The sequence below is a fragment of the Didymosphaeria variabile genome (genome assembly GCF_027946475.1).
Source record: "Didymosphaeria variabile strain IMI 356815 chromosome Unknown scaffold_3, whole genome shotgun sequence".
Taxonomy (NCBI): domain Eukaryota; kingdom Fungi; phylum Ascomycota; class Dothideomycetes; order Pleosporales; family Didymosphaeriaceae; genus Didymosphaeria; species Didymosphaeria variabile.
Genome location: NW_026611622.1, coordinates 879,296 through 894,944, shown reverse-complemented (window position 1 = coordinate 894,944; position 15,649 = coordinate 879,296). Strand labels below are relative to the sequence as shown.

The following is a 15,649-nucleotide window of genomic DNA, read 5'->3' as shown; positions in this document are numbered from 1 at the left end:
TTGGAGCTAATACTGATTTAGAAAAATCTGGCAGCGCGGCGGTCGGCCGTCGGGCAACCATCTGAGAATCCTCAAATAATCCACCCCAGACACACGCGCATCGCGACGGCCCGCCAACATGCTGTACGAGATGATTGGAGTGGTGCGCATCCTCCCGTAGAGATGGAAGCGACGATGATGCTAACAGCAACAGGTGCGCCCCGGCCGCCTCTCCGAAGTCAAAGAGTAAACCTCCTCTCCTCTCCCACCCCAGCGCCCTTCTGACCCGCGCCTCCAGAATCGCAAAGACCGCCGGCAAGATCGTCCTCGAGAGGAACGGCGTCGTCCGCGGTGTTACCAACTGGGGCACCTTCCTCCTCCCGAAGCCCGCCAAAAAGCTGCAGTCCTCCCACAACGTCGGCCACCACTTCATCATGCGCTTCGACGCCAGCGCTCGCACACAGCATTCGCTACGACGCACAATGAGTTTGGATCCTCGCCTGATACGGTATTCCATCGTCAAGATGGGTACAAAGTTCGAGGAAATCAAGGATATACCAGGGCAGGCGAACTTCAAATGAGGGTAGCGCTATGTTCGCGATTTACGAATTGCGGCATGTAGGATGTGTATAGTAAAGAGCATGCATTGGGTTGGCGTTGTGGTCATAACATCTATTGAATACGCCGCACTGCTGACGTACCTCAAAATCGAATTTTATCTCAACAAGCACCGACCCTCCTCGCCGTCTGCACGCTCACTTCATTCGCAACTCATACCATAACTAACGTGAACTCAAAATCTCCATGCAGACTGCAACAACTCCACGTCCTGAACGCTCGGCGGACGCTCTCGTTTCTCTTCCAGATACGCTTTCCACCACACGATCTCTTCATACGCCCAGTAATTAGAAGGCACCTTCCTCGTGTCTTTGCAGCGTTTGTATGCATGGACTAGGGTGCTCGGTGCCCAACCAATGATGCCTCGACACAGAGGACACGGAACGGTTATGCTCGCCTCTCGCTCCATGTCACACCAAGTGTCCAGGCAACGACCGCAAAAGATATGCTTGCATTGTCTGACTGCAACAATTTCGATGCTCGGCTCGTCGAAGGACATGAGGCAGATACCACATCGCACCTCGCCGCGCCTATGCTCTACAGGAACCGGTGTCTCTTCACCACCAGTATAATGGGTTCGTGGGAACAACTGGCGAACCCACAGATCAGGAGTAGTGCATCTGAGCACAGGCCAAGCAGACCAGTACCCAATTTGGAATACGTTTGCCGCCCTGAAGAAACGCTGGCCTGGAAGTGGTGTATCGTACTTGTTCGGACGATACTCGACCATGCGTGGCCTCCGAGAATCCCCCCAATTTTCCTCGATTCTGAAGCCGAAAGGCCAGTCGAGGTCGAACAATTCCACGATACCGTTTCCGAACCTTACAGCAAGGATGTATCTAGTGAATATGGACCTTGTCCAGAAATCTTCCCTTCCAAGAGCCTCCCAGTTGACCTTCATCCGCTTCAAGGCCGCCACGCAGTCCATGACCAGCCTTCGAAGTTCGCTTTCATCGTTAAAGAGATCCATGCGTCTAAAAAAAGTACTTTTCGACTGCCAGATCGCTTCGATTAATTGATTGTATCCCATTGCATCTGCAGGTTGACCTGCGTTCAGGTGCTGCTCTGTAATGAAGTGTTCACCAAAGGAGCGAGTGAAAGTCCATGTCATATTGCATTTTTTGCAGTAGAAGCCTCGATATTTACCAACGATGCCGCAGATGGGATCAGGGTTGGGTACATGGTCGTTGCTATGTATGAGCATGTCGAAGATGAGCTGGGCCATTGTGCCGAGGAGCCTGGCCTGGCGAGCGGCTTCAAGAAGGCCCTCCTCTTTCGCTTTACGCGTGACAGCGTTAGCGACGACAGCTGGGAGGAAGGGAGCTGTGGAAGAGTTCCGCCGGTGAGGCCTTCTGTCGAGGCTGACAGTGTTGCGGCGAGGTGTTGGCGGTGCCCATTTGCTATTCAGGGGAGGTGAACGGAAACCGGAAAAGGACCGGCGGTGGATGGTCTGGTTCCGAAGGAACTCCATGTCGCAGATAGTAGAAGTGAGTTTGCTTAGTCATGCAACAGCTGTATCAAGGGCTAATACGTACTTCATCGTTGATATTAACTCGGTATTCATTTTTGTGATTCTTCAACTTCGACAGCCTCAAAAATAGATTCATTAGGTTCATTCGGAAGTCACAGTCTATATGTATTTTCATTTGAGGCCGTTTGTATCAAAGTCGGATTACTCAAGGGTTTCCGCCACAAGTTTTGCATCAAACCGTGGCTTACACTTCATATGTCGCCCAACACTTACCCATAAGATCAGAATCATAGATGAAGCCAGCATAGAGATGCAACTATCAAGGTATCAACCCACCTGGCACGAGATTCGGAACCACAACCTTCTACTCAAGGATTCAACCTTTTGATACTTCGCAATCCGCTATGGTCTACCATGGTTGCCGTAACAAGTCAAGCCAGCAGGTCAATTCTGTCGAATTCGTGTAACTGAACATTAGCTATCATAATTAGGCTCTACCGCTCTATGCCTAAATAATACCATAGTTCAGTTCCCCAAACATGGATTAGCGCATCACGAAGTCGAGTATCTACTCCGCTTTTTGTCACCACGCTCTCGACTACATCTCTCACCGTTCAACGCGCAATGCAACCCTCGCACATAACGTACATCGCATCCTCTTCTGATGCTTACTGCCAACAGAGCTTTCCTTCTATGCTTACGCACATGCTATGCGCCCTTTCGTTGGCACTTCACATATTCGCCATATAATTTCGTCCTATGAAGTTACGCGACTCAGTGATCTACGGCAAGGGTCCGCTGGTGACTCTACACAAAGAAAGCTTCCCGCAGAAGACGTGCTTCGCCGACATTGAATATCCCCGCACCGGTAGTGAAGATTTATAGGCGATACTTCCCCGTGGGGTATTGGACCGGAAAACCATATCCTTGAGGATCGTCAGGGTCGATGAATCACGCGCCTTGCATTCGAACTTCAAGTGTCTTTTCTAACCTTTGTCGATCGAATTATTCCCCAATGAGCGTGCTAGCTCGGTCACATCCAGCTTAGCTCACAGATCTGTAGAAAGAAAGATGCAGGTGGGTGGTGCCAGGCTGGCGTAAACACTGGCGTGCGCTCGCGCATAAGCTTATATGCAAGTCAGGCCGCGATAACTCGTACATGTACAGCAAGTATATATGCAGAGAGATTTCCACCGGCGTGCCCTCGCTGCGGGTCCTTTGAAAGTTGTATCGTTCAATCAACATATCCGTGAAGCGATTGGGCTTCCACCATATCTTTCATAATGACAGCTTCGGAACAGAAACCAGATGTAGAGCGGCAGTCTAATTCCGCAGATGCCGAGAAAACACCTGCAGACTTGATAGCCAAAGACATCCATAATCCACCAGCCGCACACCACCCACAGAGCGATATACAGTACCAGGTCACTCTCAAAACATGGTGTGTCGTCATTGTAAGTGCCATACGCCTCCTGAGATTTCTCTCCTGCAATTGCGCGCTAATGCACTCTGCGGATCCTCTCCCTGTCCTACGGTATCAGTTTCTGGATCGTCCCATCCATCAGTGCATGCCAGACCGTCACCGCAACACAGCTCGGTGATCCTAGCGCGGCAGCGTTCTATGTGAGCTTGTACACCATGACTGTGACGATCGCATTTATGGTCTGCGGTGCCAACAGCGACCTGTTCGGTCGAAGATGGTTCATTGTGACTGGAAACGTGATTATGTTTGTTGGGTTTATTGTGGGTGGATCTGCGAAGAATAATACTTCGATGCTGGCGGCTATGGCTCTGATTGGATTTGTGAGTCCATGATCGTGAGTAGAGAGGAGGTTTCTGATCAGTGTAGGGCGCAGGAAATGCTCAGCTTGCGGCTTTTGCGCTGCCCGAGCTGCTGCCGAATAAATGGCGTGCAGCAGCGATTGTGCTCGCCGGTATAGACCCCTTTACCGAACCCACTTCAGGTAATTAACGAACTGTAGATGCTGGTGTCTACTTCGCAGTAGTCGTTGGACCAGTCGCAGGAAGATTCGCAGCTCAGCATGGAGACTCCGTAAGTCTATCCACGTGTACGATTGACGTACGCTCTCAATACCAACTGATCCATCCTCCAGTGGCGCTGGCTCTTCTACGCCCCTGCTATCGCCGTCTTCTTCTCCTTCCTCGGCCTCTACCTCTATTACTTCCCTCCAAAACATCCCCGCGGCCTCCCCACAAAACAAGCCTTCAAAGAACTCGACTATATCGGCGCCATCCTCTTCATCCTTGCCGCAACCCTTATCCTCGTCGGCATCGTCTACACCACCACTCTCCCCTCCTCCTCCCCCAAAGTCATCGGCACGCTTGTCAGCGGCTTTGCCTGTCTTGTTGCGTTCGCGTTATGGGAGACATTTGCGGATTTGAAGCAGCCTCTTACGCCGCCGCATGTGTTTACGAGGGATAAGGGAAGGGAGTTGACGTTCCCGTTCATTGTGGGCTTTGTGGTGACGATGTTTTATTATGCTACTAACGTTATTTATCCGACTATGATTGCGGTGTTTTTCACGGATGCGAGCACCGATTTCAAGTATGGGATTGTATTGACGCTACCACAGAACCTGGGTGAGAAGACTTGTCCCTCGATATCTGGCTTATTACTGACAATGGTAGGTCTCTGCTTCGGGGCTGCCCTTTTAACGATCTTCGGCAGCAAGATCGGCCACTGGAAGTGGACTCTTACCGCTTCAGTGACTGTTATGGTTTTGTTTGGTGCGCTTCTTGGACTAGGCAATCCTGAGAGGAAAGGCATGATAATGGCCTTTGTATTCCTTTCAATGACTGGGTTTGGCTGGGCACAGTATCTGTCCATTGCGTTCATCCAGTTTGGCGTTCCGCAGGTGGAATTGGGTATTTCTGGAGGCCTTGCTGGCGTGTCTCGTTTTGCAGGGGGTGCTATCGCTATCTCCGGTACGTTTCGCATCCCGTCGTATGCACGATCCGGGGTTGTCGAACTTTGAGTTGCTCACAAGCGGATAGTATACACCACGATCCTCACAAACGTCCAATCTACCAACGCCACCCGTTTAGTCCCCGCTGCTGCGATTGCTGCCGGTCTTCCAGCTTCTTCTGTAGCCGCGCTCCTCGCCGCCTTACCTCTAGGAGCCGAAGCCCTCGCTAAAGTCCCAGGCATCACCTCTGAAATAATTGCAGCAGCCGGTGCGGCGTTCACGCAAAGCTACGTAATTGGTTTGCGCACAACGGCACTGAGCTCGCTGAGTTTTGGAATCTGCGCTATCATCGCATGCCTGTTCTGTAATGATATCGGGCACAAGATGGACGAGAAGATTGAGGTATTCCTGGAGAACGACGTTGGTGCTGAGAAGAACAAATTTCATTGAGGGCTGTCGCTCAACCGTCAAACGTCAATGGTATAAAGGGCGTGTGTAGGATCTTAGTATGTATGAGATGTGACAAGGGGTGAGCTGGTGATACAGTACAATTAATTCGAATTGGGAAGAAACGTCTTACATCATTTACGGTACCTAGGTATGTTTAGCGGATAAGAACATGTACTTCAATATTGGACCATTCGTGGCTTGCTATCCGAATATATACCCAGTAACCCAACATATGAGCTTCGAGGAACCGGTTTCGGGACGACTAAACCATCACATCGGTCAGTGGAGCAACAATGTCACGTTTACTATAGCTTTGGACAGCCTCCTCTTGTTCGAACATGAACATTGATCGTGCACAGTCAGGTACGATTTATTAGCACTTACTATGGAATGATGCACCACAGGAGATGTCGTTGTAGGTAGCGTTTACCCAATCATTTGTTCGATGGTAAGCTCATATCTGACCTTCATCTTGACGTGAGAGGCAACATAAGGCTACTTATTGGTTGTCCAATACCCGCAATATCCGGCCGCGTTCTCATTTCAGATGCACAAAGAGTGCTCACTGCCCCTCAGCCTTCAACACCTGAGATCATCTCAGGACTTACGTAGGATTGCCTGCTTCTCACTCCCCTATTATCTTTTACTAGATAGGTCTAACCAGTTTCTACCTGCAGTCTACGAGCAGTCTATAGGAGCAGTCCACAAGCAGTCTACGAGGCTTGCTTGTGGCTTCAAGCACCGGGCTATTCTCAACCTTAAGTATCATTGAGACATGAAACACGACGTGGGTACGGACACGGACGGACATGGATGCGGTCTTCGGGAATAGCGGGAGCCAACAACAACACGATGGCAAGGCATGATTTGCTACAAGGGTCTGCGCACGTGCCCATCTTACATCTGTTGCACTGGCGTTCACCTTGAACCTCACCATGCAATTTGCCTTGTATGGATATCTAAACGCAACTTTGGTACGTCTTCCAACATCTGCACATGCATCGACTGTTATGTTTTGCTTCCATGACTATAGGAAGACGCAACGCTCATGACTTGTCTTGAATCTAGCGTACCCACCTAGGGTCCAGATCTACCTCATCTCGCAACTCAGCCAGCAAAGACCGTGCATCGAGGTTTCCGCCTGTTCGACCCAGGTTCCAGCCTTCGCTAATGCTACCCTCAGCTAACCGAAACTCTTTAAGGTAAGCTTAAATCAGATAGAGCCGCTAGTTGCCGGGCGATGGGGGCCGAAACGGTAATGCATGAAGCCATGAGTAGTGCACGATCCCCGAAGTGCCTAACGCCCGCCAACAAATACTCCCGCTTGTGGTAAGGAAGGCGAAGGATTCAGCCGCCGGCGCGTAGAAGCGGGGGCCAACGGCTGCGCTCTGCTACAGATACACAACGCCCGTACATACCATATGCACTTGTACCATAGTCATCATCAAGTAGCCGGCTTTAATGTCTTGCATGATGGACTTGTGGATAGGAGATTGCCAACAGTTTTACTGCAGCTGCGGAAAATTATCTCTCAACTGTCGCAGGCTGAAGCAACCGTAGGATGTCCGCCCCGTTACGCCCTGCTACGCTTTGGCCCTCTACAGTCAGCACAGCCCCAGGTCCTCTTGTCTTCCCGAGAAAACCATTACTCGCGTGTCTGCTGCATGGGATACATCCTCCCTTCGCTTGCTCTCGTGCGACTCGTCTCAACGTTTTCTGCAAGCCGTCCCCGTGGCCAGACGAACTCCTCAGGACTCGATCAGACGGTGGTACTGATCCCTCCTCGACACTGTCACTACCATTTTTAATAACGGCGTTGCGCACGGGACGGTCTTTATAGTCGACTTCAAGATGTCGGACGAAAACCCCACTTCGACCATGCCGGAAACGACGATGATCACGGCCAAGGCGTCGATAGAAGCCTTCAACCGCGGACCGATCACAAAGTACTGGGAGCCGGCACCATCATGCTCGAACACAATGTCAAAAGACGCCAATATGTACTATGGCTGGGGCGCATCAGGCGTTATAGACACCGCGTGTTACCCCATGGGAACCCTGAAGTACAACGACATCAAGCCAGCGAGTGCATGGGACCTGTACTACTGTAAGTTTCTTTGCTTTCCAAACTAGGCGAAGCAGCCAAAGCTATGATACTGACCACCACGGGACATAGACAGTCCAGCAATCTGTCCAAAAGAATGGACAGTGGCCACCACATACTCGGACAACATACCGAAGAATGACGCGTTGACGTCGTTATCCGTGGGAACCAGTACCACTGCCGTACTTTGCTGTCCCTCGTAAGTCCAGTCGCGACACCCTGAACGTAGACCGACCTCGAAACTGATACGCTCCAGTGGCTTTTCATATTACACACAAGGACACGTCTGTACCTCGACCATAAAGGAGGACCAAACTCTGAAATACGTTGTTCCTGGCAATGATGAGTTCGGCACGCTCAGCATCGGCCCTGTGAGCACCAGTAAGTCGTTCCCCGTTCATGATTCAGAGGAAGCTGAAGCTGACTGGCTGCCTGACAGGCATATACTCGGCCGGTGCATCGCACGCATTTGCAAACGGCATAGTAGTAATGTTCCAAAGCTCCGACACCGCGATGCTCCGATCCGTAACCGTAAACCCCACCGCCGGAGTGGCATCGACCTCCGCTACAACCACAACCCCTTCAGCACAAAGCTCGACTGGGACCACCAACACGGCAGTCTCCACGGGCGCTGCGACATCCACAGGCGACGCACAGCCAGTCTCAAGTTCAGGCCTCTCCACCGGTGCCAAAGTTGGCATGGGCGTCGGCATTCCCTGCGCCCTCCTCCTCGGCCTACTCTTTGGATGGTTCCTGTTCCGAAAACGAAGGACAGGCAACCCATATCCCCCAGGGTACGACGAGACCGGCATGGTGAAGTACGCGCAAGTCCACGAGGCGCATACCGAGCCGCCGGAGATTGGAGGCAATCCGAGGTTGGATACTCTTCCCACTGACGTAAAGGTTGCAGCTGCACAGGTCCATCAGAGACATGAGCTGCAGTGAGTGAAGAAATGGAAGCGGGAGAGAAAGTGCATCGTCGTTTAGCGGTTTGTAGCATAGTATACCTTTCGTGTTTAATAGCGTAGTTTTACCTTCTTTTGGAATCTGGACTAGCTTCCAGTGAGGGACTGGTAGGGAGAGAGGGCTTGTGTACTTGTAGATCTGGGCATGGAGTGAGGAGAGAGTGTCATAGGCACTGTATACGGAAATGAATATCCTAGAGGGTTTTACCTGGTTCGCGGTCCCACGAGTGTGTACAGAACGTTGATCAAACAAGTTCAATGCTTGTCGCGATCCTACCGCATGATGCTCGCTTCCTGGGTGAGCTCTTTGGAAGATGCATAGAAGACCACTGGATTGCACTCAATCCTGTAGCAAGATTTTGTGAAGCTGACGTTGAAGTAAGCATGCAGATCTATCGTATGGCGACGCCTTGAAGCCAGGGTACACTTCCATCGAAGTCATCATTTTGCACCATAAGCTCAGGATATAGACGCAATTATAGAGCTTGACTGAACGCTGTGCATACGACGTCGTGTACAGCCTCTTCATGGCCTAATTTGGTAAAGTGTATCCTAGTGTACTTCAAATTCACACGATGCTGCCTCTCCTCTGCACCGACAAGGCATAATTTTGGAAAGCAGACCCTTGAACCGATCAGCCCAGCGCTTAGCTCACAGTAACTTAGTCGACTTGTGTGGATCCAGACAGCTCCGCAGTGACCCAACCTGTTCCCAAGTCAGTCAAAGCACACCGCCAAGCCCGCCGACAGTGAAAGACCCAGGAGTTCGGATCTTGCAAAACGGACGCCCTGAATTCCACTCTCGGTTGGCGTGCCCATGTATACGCATACGTATTCAATCTCAAACTCTTGCCACGTTTTCGCAGAGTCCGACGCATTGGCAACCGTTCAATTTCCGGCCGCGCAGGTGGAGCGCAAGACCCATTCCGCGCTCGAAGTTGCAGATCCTCCACCTTTGAGCCCTACAGAGCAACTCTAAACATGTCTTTTGGGCTAATGTACGGCCATGTGGCGTGGTGGCGGGAAACATGGTGTTGGTGTAGAGGTATGGAGCGGCCCAAAATAGGCGCTGGGGTGGGTCCACGTTGGGCTGATGCAAAGCACATCACGCACAAGGGTGGATACCGCTGGGCTGCAACGGAGCCTCATCCCGTCTTTTTGGAACCCAATCGTTGTTTCGGGCAGCGAATTTAGCAGATCGTCCAGAAGTGGGGAGGTTAGAAAAATGTGAAGTGAGTCACACCTGTATGATTGGCGCAAGGAAACGACTGGAAAGAGCTGTGTCAAGGGCCTTTTGTGGAAATACCGTAGAGCTCACGTATACAAAGCCTGTGTAGTGTGAAGGTTTCCTCAGAAGAAGTAAAGATAAACTCGAAGAACAAAATATTGGTGTGAGGAAGTCTTTGTGGACCCACCCGTTCGTGACATGTTCGGCGGGGCTGCTCGGTAGAGTCCCGCCCTATGTACCTAGGTATACCCTAAATCACATGACTAGATTCACTTCAGTGAGCACAAGCCGAGAGAAGTGGAACAGGACCGGGAGGTCAATCCAAGGGGAAAGCCCTGAACGCAGCTCCTACTTACAGCGTACACCTGCTCAGCGCCTCCACGCTTGAGTCTTAACTTGCTCCTGATAGGGGAAGGTGTTCTTGAGATAGGTGACGGTCAGATATTGCCGTCTGCCTTGCATGGAAAAATGTACCAGGTTGTCATTGTCGTACGAAACGCCGATATCGCCATGAAGGGAAAGACCCATCCGATCGTGGCTTAAGCCATAGATCTCTCATCCTAATTCGGGAAATCGAGGCTCACAATTTGCATGACAGCAGTTGCTCGTAACTTCTAGTCGTGGAGGTATGGAACTCATCATCCACGAAAACTGTCTGTTTCGACACACCCATCATCAGTAGACGGATTAGTCCGCGTTGGCCCTGCTGTCAATGCTGGTTCACGACACTAGCCATGCGCCGTGTTGAGATATCAGTTGTACGACTGCAGTTGAAAACCGGGTTGAGCATGGGAGCAGACGGGTGAAAGGTCGGGTAGTACGTGTTCCTTTGGGTGGCGATCTGCGAACGAATGCTTGCGCTCCAAGAAGGCCACGGTAGTACCATGCAGCAACGTCATAGCAAATCTGGATAGAAGGTGTGGGCACACTGGATGAGAGCTCGTGAAGCAGGACGGGCGAACCAGTGCACCGAACAACGCCTATCTGCGTCAATATGGCACTGCTTCGCACGTCGGCGGGATTGAGGAGACGATGCAGGTTGACTAAGAGATGTCGAGCATGTCCGTCGCCTGAAGCGGAAATGCAAATGCACTGGAGGTCGTAGCGTGTGCGGCTTCTCGAACTCTATCTATTATCGAGGCATCGGAACGTGGAAGCCTTCATGGACTTGACGCGCCACCATTGACCTCGGCTTTCGATAACGTCTTTCGCAGATGCTGTGTCGGACGATGAATACCTAGCTGGCGCCGATTATTTCCCGCCTCGTTGTGCTACCATTACAGATCGCCACCGGTATCCCTTGTTTGGAAGTCCACGAATGATATGGCGACTGGGATCTGACCGGAAGTTGAGAGAAGGTGCGGGCTAGTGAGCGAGGTCGAAGACGAGGCGGGTTACACGGAATACAGGTGGCTCTATATAGTTGGACTGCGGTGGATGCAGACGTACCAACTAAGCGACCAAGCGGTTGAAGGGGGCACGGGGTCCCAGTAAGACCACGTGTAGCATGCTGCTGTCAGTGGAGTGGGCGGTGGGTGGCGAGAACGAAACGTCGGCTCGATAGAGATGCGATATTAAAACGAGGATGGAGGTGCGTTGTCAGCGGGTCGACCGGTCGTTCCTGCTTCATGCAGGTGCACGTGCGGCGCTCCTGACGTGGAGAGGGCAGTCGCCGGCGGATTGCGTGTGCACGCCAGCGTCGGCAACCAGCCGGGCGGATCTTGGAGAGAAAGGCAGACGGGAACACGAAGCAGTCTAGCATGCGATTCACGAGCAGTTGTCGTTGGTGGTGGAGTTGCGGGGCGATGAGCTAAGCCGGGGAGTGAAAACAACACGGCAACCGCTAAGGCTAGTTGCCGCTTTGGTGTGGACTAGGGTATATGTGTAAGCCCAGAAGAAGAAGTCCAAGAGGCGGTGAGCACGACGTCTGGCTGGAGGCGTGCGTGCAGAGCGACTCCGTCACCGAGCGCGGGCACGCCCGGAACGGCAGCGAGAGCGAGAGAGAGGTTTCAGGTGCGTCCATGTGTGCGTGTTAAGCGCAGCCGTCGTGTCGAGAGCCATACGGGGGGACGAGCACCCCTCCCTCTGCCTCTCCATTGGCGAGTGGAATGGCTGCACCCCATCTGCAAACAGCCGCGGGCGAGCCAATCGAGCCGGCAGACGAATATTACGCACATCACCATGAGTCGTGAGATCGCCCTCAGGGAGTCGCACTGCTGCGGCGCCAGAGCGTCCCAAGGCGCGTCGTGGGCCTGCCTGGTGTCTACACAAGCAAAGAGACCAGCGACAGACTATGGGCTTTTGCAAGCGTTGGTCGCCGGCAATCAATGGCCATGGACATCCATATTGCCATGTCGACAAGAGCCAGGACAGGCTGTTCGCGGGCTGCCACTCGTCCGCTCGCCAGGCGGCAATCACGCTGCATGGTTGTTGCCGAGTCACCCCATGGCCGAATCCTCTGGAATGCTTGCCAGACGGGCTGAAGTCGCAAGACGCAGACGCCCAGTGACGGCGGAGCGCACTCGAGCCAGAGCGGCGAGAGGCGAGTGGAGTCGCGGGCGCTGCAGCAGTGAACCATAGCATACCTTGCTCCCGGCCGTTCGCTGCCCAACCTTCCTGCTAGCCGCTCCTGTTAGAGTACAACTAGATTCATGCACACCCCGGCGCCTCAGCCCAATGCCTCCTCCGTACTGAAAAATTCCGTAAACTCGGCGACCCGCCTGTGCTCTGTCGCAGTCCGGCGTCGTCATTCCAGCCTGAGCACTTTTTGCACGCGCTGCCTGCTCTCTCCTCTTCATTCCCTCGCACCCCCGCCAACCCCAGTGTCTTCTGCTCTGCTGCCTGCCTCCGCCAGCCCTCCACACTGCCATCTTACCTGCTATGAGTCAATCCCACGCATCCTTCTACCCTCTCTTCTCTCCGCACTCGAGGCTGCCCCGTGAGTGATCGGCCGGGCCACTTTCTATTAGCCGTAATCGATATCGACCCGTCCCAGCCTTGGGCGCCCGCACCTGCCTCATAAACCACACCCGCCGCCACGACAGCCTGCCGCTGTCAGCGACACCACGCCGTCGCCATGGCCGCCTCGTCGAGTGACCGCGACCTCAACCCGACTGTCGAGGACTACCACTCGGACGACAGCGAGGACCCCGTCCTCGAGTCGTTCCGTCGCTCGCCTGCCGCAAATGTCGCCGCAAAACGCTCCCATCCGTCTGACTTGGGCACAGACAAGCCCCAAGCAGACAAGGAGAAGATGGTTCACATCGACCTCCAGAGCGACTCTGGGTATTCCAGCCACACCGCCGGGACCATGAGCAGCGCTGATTCGGTCCCAAGTGCGAAGACGTCGCAAACCTCCACTGCCCCCTCGAGCGCTGCCTCCATGCCTCCTCCTAGCCCCGCCGCCTCCAGGCGACGCCCGACCGTTGTCGAGGACCGGAGGAAGCCTGCCGAGAGCCCGCGCAGGCCGCTGCAGCGCAACAACTCGACTGCCTCTAAACAACGACCAGCTGCTACTCGGAGACCGACTATATCACAGACAAAGACACAGACAGATGAGTGCAGAGACCCCAATTGCACGGACTGCGGGTCCAATGCACCTCCTCGTCGACGTGGCAGGCGCGAATCCGTCGCGGTGGACTCTGGCCTCGACCTTCCCCACCCCCCTTTCGATGTGCGATCGCAGCGCTCGGATCCCGCACCGTCCACCTACGCCTCTCCGCCCTCTCCGACTTACAAAAGGCAACCTGCTCCCTACATGCAAGGTTCAACCATGGTGCAGCCCGCCCAGACACGTCCACGGGTCTCGTCGACTGCTCGCCGTCCCATGAGCTACCACGGAGACCCTGGCTCAAACTACTATGCGCCGGGTATGCCCGCACCATACCCTAGTCCGCCTCAAGATTTCGGCCCTCCACCCTCCATGTCCGCTCAATACTCGATGCCACAGCACCATCAACAGCATCCCCAGATGGCGCCGTTCATGATGGGTACACCTCCGTCCCATTTCTATCAGGGCGGCCATCCAATGGCTCAAGCTCAAGCTCAGCACATGTCCCAGGCATCACCACCCTACGAACATCAGAGACCGTCGCTGTCGGCTCGCAACCCCTCCAGCTTCCATGCACGCAGGCCCGTATCTGGATACGGGCCGGCAATGGTGACCCATGAGAATAACAAAGCGGAGCCGCCTATGCCATCCGCCCGCTACGGAAACGCTCCTCAGAGTGCCAGACAGGAGCGCTTTCCCATGAAGGCACTTATGCAAACGGCGCATCACGATTCTGAGAGCTCCGATGAATACGAGTCTTCATCCGAAGAAGATGTCCCTATCGCACCTCCACCGAAGCAGCTCATGCCACCGCCCAAGATCAAGAGTAAATCTAAGAAAGAGCAGAGGCCTGTTCTCCGTCACGCCAAGACTACTCAGGTCACCCAGGTCTACAACGATCGCCGTGAACGTCGCCAATCGGTGTCTCAGCCACAGATGTTGCCAGAACGTCCCAGGGAAAAGGACAACAGAGCATCCCGTGTCAGCACTGCACCACCTTCGCGGTCGATCTCGACCAGTCGTCCCGGGCCGCCCAAGCGTGTGACACAGTCGGCCTACGACACGCCCCGTGCTAGGGTACTGGTCGAAAACCCTAGGACCAGCCGTCGCCAATCTTACCAAGCATACGAGCGGGCGTACGAGCCGCAGTACGAGCCGCAGTACGAAGATGAATATGACTCGGAGCTAGAGGAACGCCGCCGACGTCGTCGTTCGAAGGTCTATCGCAATGAGGAGGAGGATGCTATCCTCGTCACTGAAAGACCCCCTCGCCGGCGAACAGACGCTTCCATCAAGCGCTCCGAGTACTTGGTCGGAAGAGAGACTGCCCAGGTAATGAACGATGTCGAAGCATACCAGCAACGCACACGCGGAACCTACGAACCCTTGAGCGAGCAGGTCCACAAAGTTGCCAAACAGCGCGCGTCACGTGTACCATCGGACCCCGATCGCAAGACTCGCATCAGCCAGTCAGCTCGCACGGCAGTTACTAACGGCAATAACAATGGCGAGATCCGCCTTCGTGTCGATACCTCTGCCCCTCTGAGCCTCTCTTTCAACGGTGACATGGAAGGTCGTACCCTCCAAATCAACCCTGCGGAAGATGGCATGGCCGATATTGTTATCGGCGGCCAACGCGGGGAAGATGACGTCTACCGTAGCGAGAAAGGCAGTATCAGGGGCAGCAGGAACTCGATGATCGCAGGTTCAGCCAGACGTGAAGCCGAAGAAGTTTCTGTCAAGAGCGGACGCAGCAGCCAGGGCCGCCGAGAGCGAGAGGTCGAAAGCCGACGATACGGGGAGCGTGATCGGGAGGCAGAGCGAAGACCTCTCAGGCGTGAGATCAGACAGACCAGATACCACTAGGAATCTGGTCAAGCGGGCTGCGTCCCAAGCGAAATCCTACCACATCCATGTTCGGCTTGCAGTTTATTCCATTCAACTATTTCTTAAGTCCTCGCATACCCGCTTGTTGTTGTCTTTTGACTTTACATTGGGCGGACCGGAGTGAAACCAAAAGCTTTTTTGTCGAAAAGTTGGGCGTCATTCCTTTCCGCGTCTTGGAAAGTTCACAAGGCGAGTTTATTGTTTCCCCGCACGATTCCCCCTTTTCGCGACAGTGCAGGTCACACATGTTATTGTTTGCTAGACACGGACGCTCACGCGCAACACATCTGTTTTGCATGCGTGGGGCTTCTTGGGCTCACGATGGAACGAGACTGTACGATCGGTTACGACTGTCGCTTTCCATACTTTGCGCGGTTCGATTTACCTTTATGTGGAGCTTTTGAGCGAGCGAGCTAGCGATTCGAGCGATATCCTTGTTTCCGCCTTCTCTATCTATCATCAGCGATACGG

General features: G+C 53.6%; 5 protein-coding genes across 5 annotated transcripts; 4 read left to right on the top strand and 1 right to left on the bottom strand.

Moving 5' to 3' along the window:
- Window positions 1-118: 118 nt before the first annotated feature.
- N0V89_003647 (uncharacterized protein) lies at window positions 119-560 on the top strand (the record flags this gene model as incomplete). The annotated part of the gene is made up of 3 exons (XM_056212445.1): window positions 119-142; window positions 194-225; window positions 278-560. 3 exons carry the CDS (start codon window positions 119-121, stop codon window positions 558-560), a joined length of 339 nt encoding a protein of 112 aa, XP_056072753.1.
- A 212-nt stretch (window positions 561-772) lies between these two features.
- BRH1 (Homeobox protein B-H1) lies at window positions 773-2,068 on the bottom strand (the record flags this gene model as incomplete). The annotated part of the gene is made up of 1 exon (XM_056212444.1): window positions 773-2,068. The coding sequence occupies one exon, from the start codon at window positions 2,066-2,068 to the stop codon at window positions 773-775; it is 1,296 nt and encodes a 431-aa protein (XP_056072752.1).
- Window positions 2,069-3,706: 1,638 nt separating this feature from the next.
- N0V89_003645 (uncharacterized protein) lies at window positions 3,707-5,445 on the top strand (the record flags this gene model as incomplete). The annotated part of the gene is given in 6 exon segments (XM_056212443.1): window positions 3,707-3,871; window positions 3,918-4,032; window positions 4,051-4,121; window positions 4,183-4,669; window positions 4,718-5,014; window positions 5,084-5,445. The coding sequence occupies 6 exon segments, from the start codon at window positions 3,707-3,709 to the stop codon at window positions 5,443-5,445; spliced, it is 1,497 nt and encodes a 498-aa protein (XP_056072751.1).
- A 1,878-nt stretch (window positions 5,446-7,323) lies between these two features.
- Window positions 7,324-8,494, top strand: N0V89_003644 (uncharacterized protein; the record flags this gene model as incomplete). Its single annotated transcript, XM_056212442.1, has 4 exons — window positions 7,324-7,552; window positions 7,622-7,748; window positions 7,806-7,930; window positions 7,989-8,494. The coding sequence occupies 4 exons, from the start codon at window positions 7,324-7,326 to the stop codon at window positions 8,492-8,494; spliced, it is 987 nt and encodes a 328-aa protein (XP_056072750.1).
- Window positions 8,495-12,817: 4,323 nt separating this feature from the next.
- Window positions 12,818-15,157, top strand: N0V89_003643 (uncharacterized protein; the record flags this gene model as incomplete). Its single annotated transcript, XM_056212441.1, has 1 exon — window positions 12,818-15,157. One exon carries the CDS (start codon window positions 12,818-12,820, stop codon window positions 15,155-15,157), a length of 2,340 nt encoding a protein of 779 aa, XP_056072749.1.
- Between the last annotated feature and the right edge of the window lie 492 nt (window positions 15,158-15,649).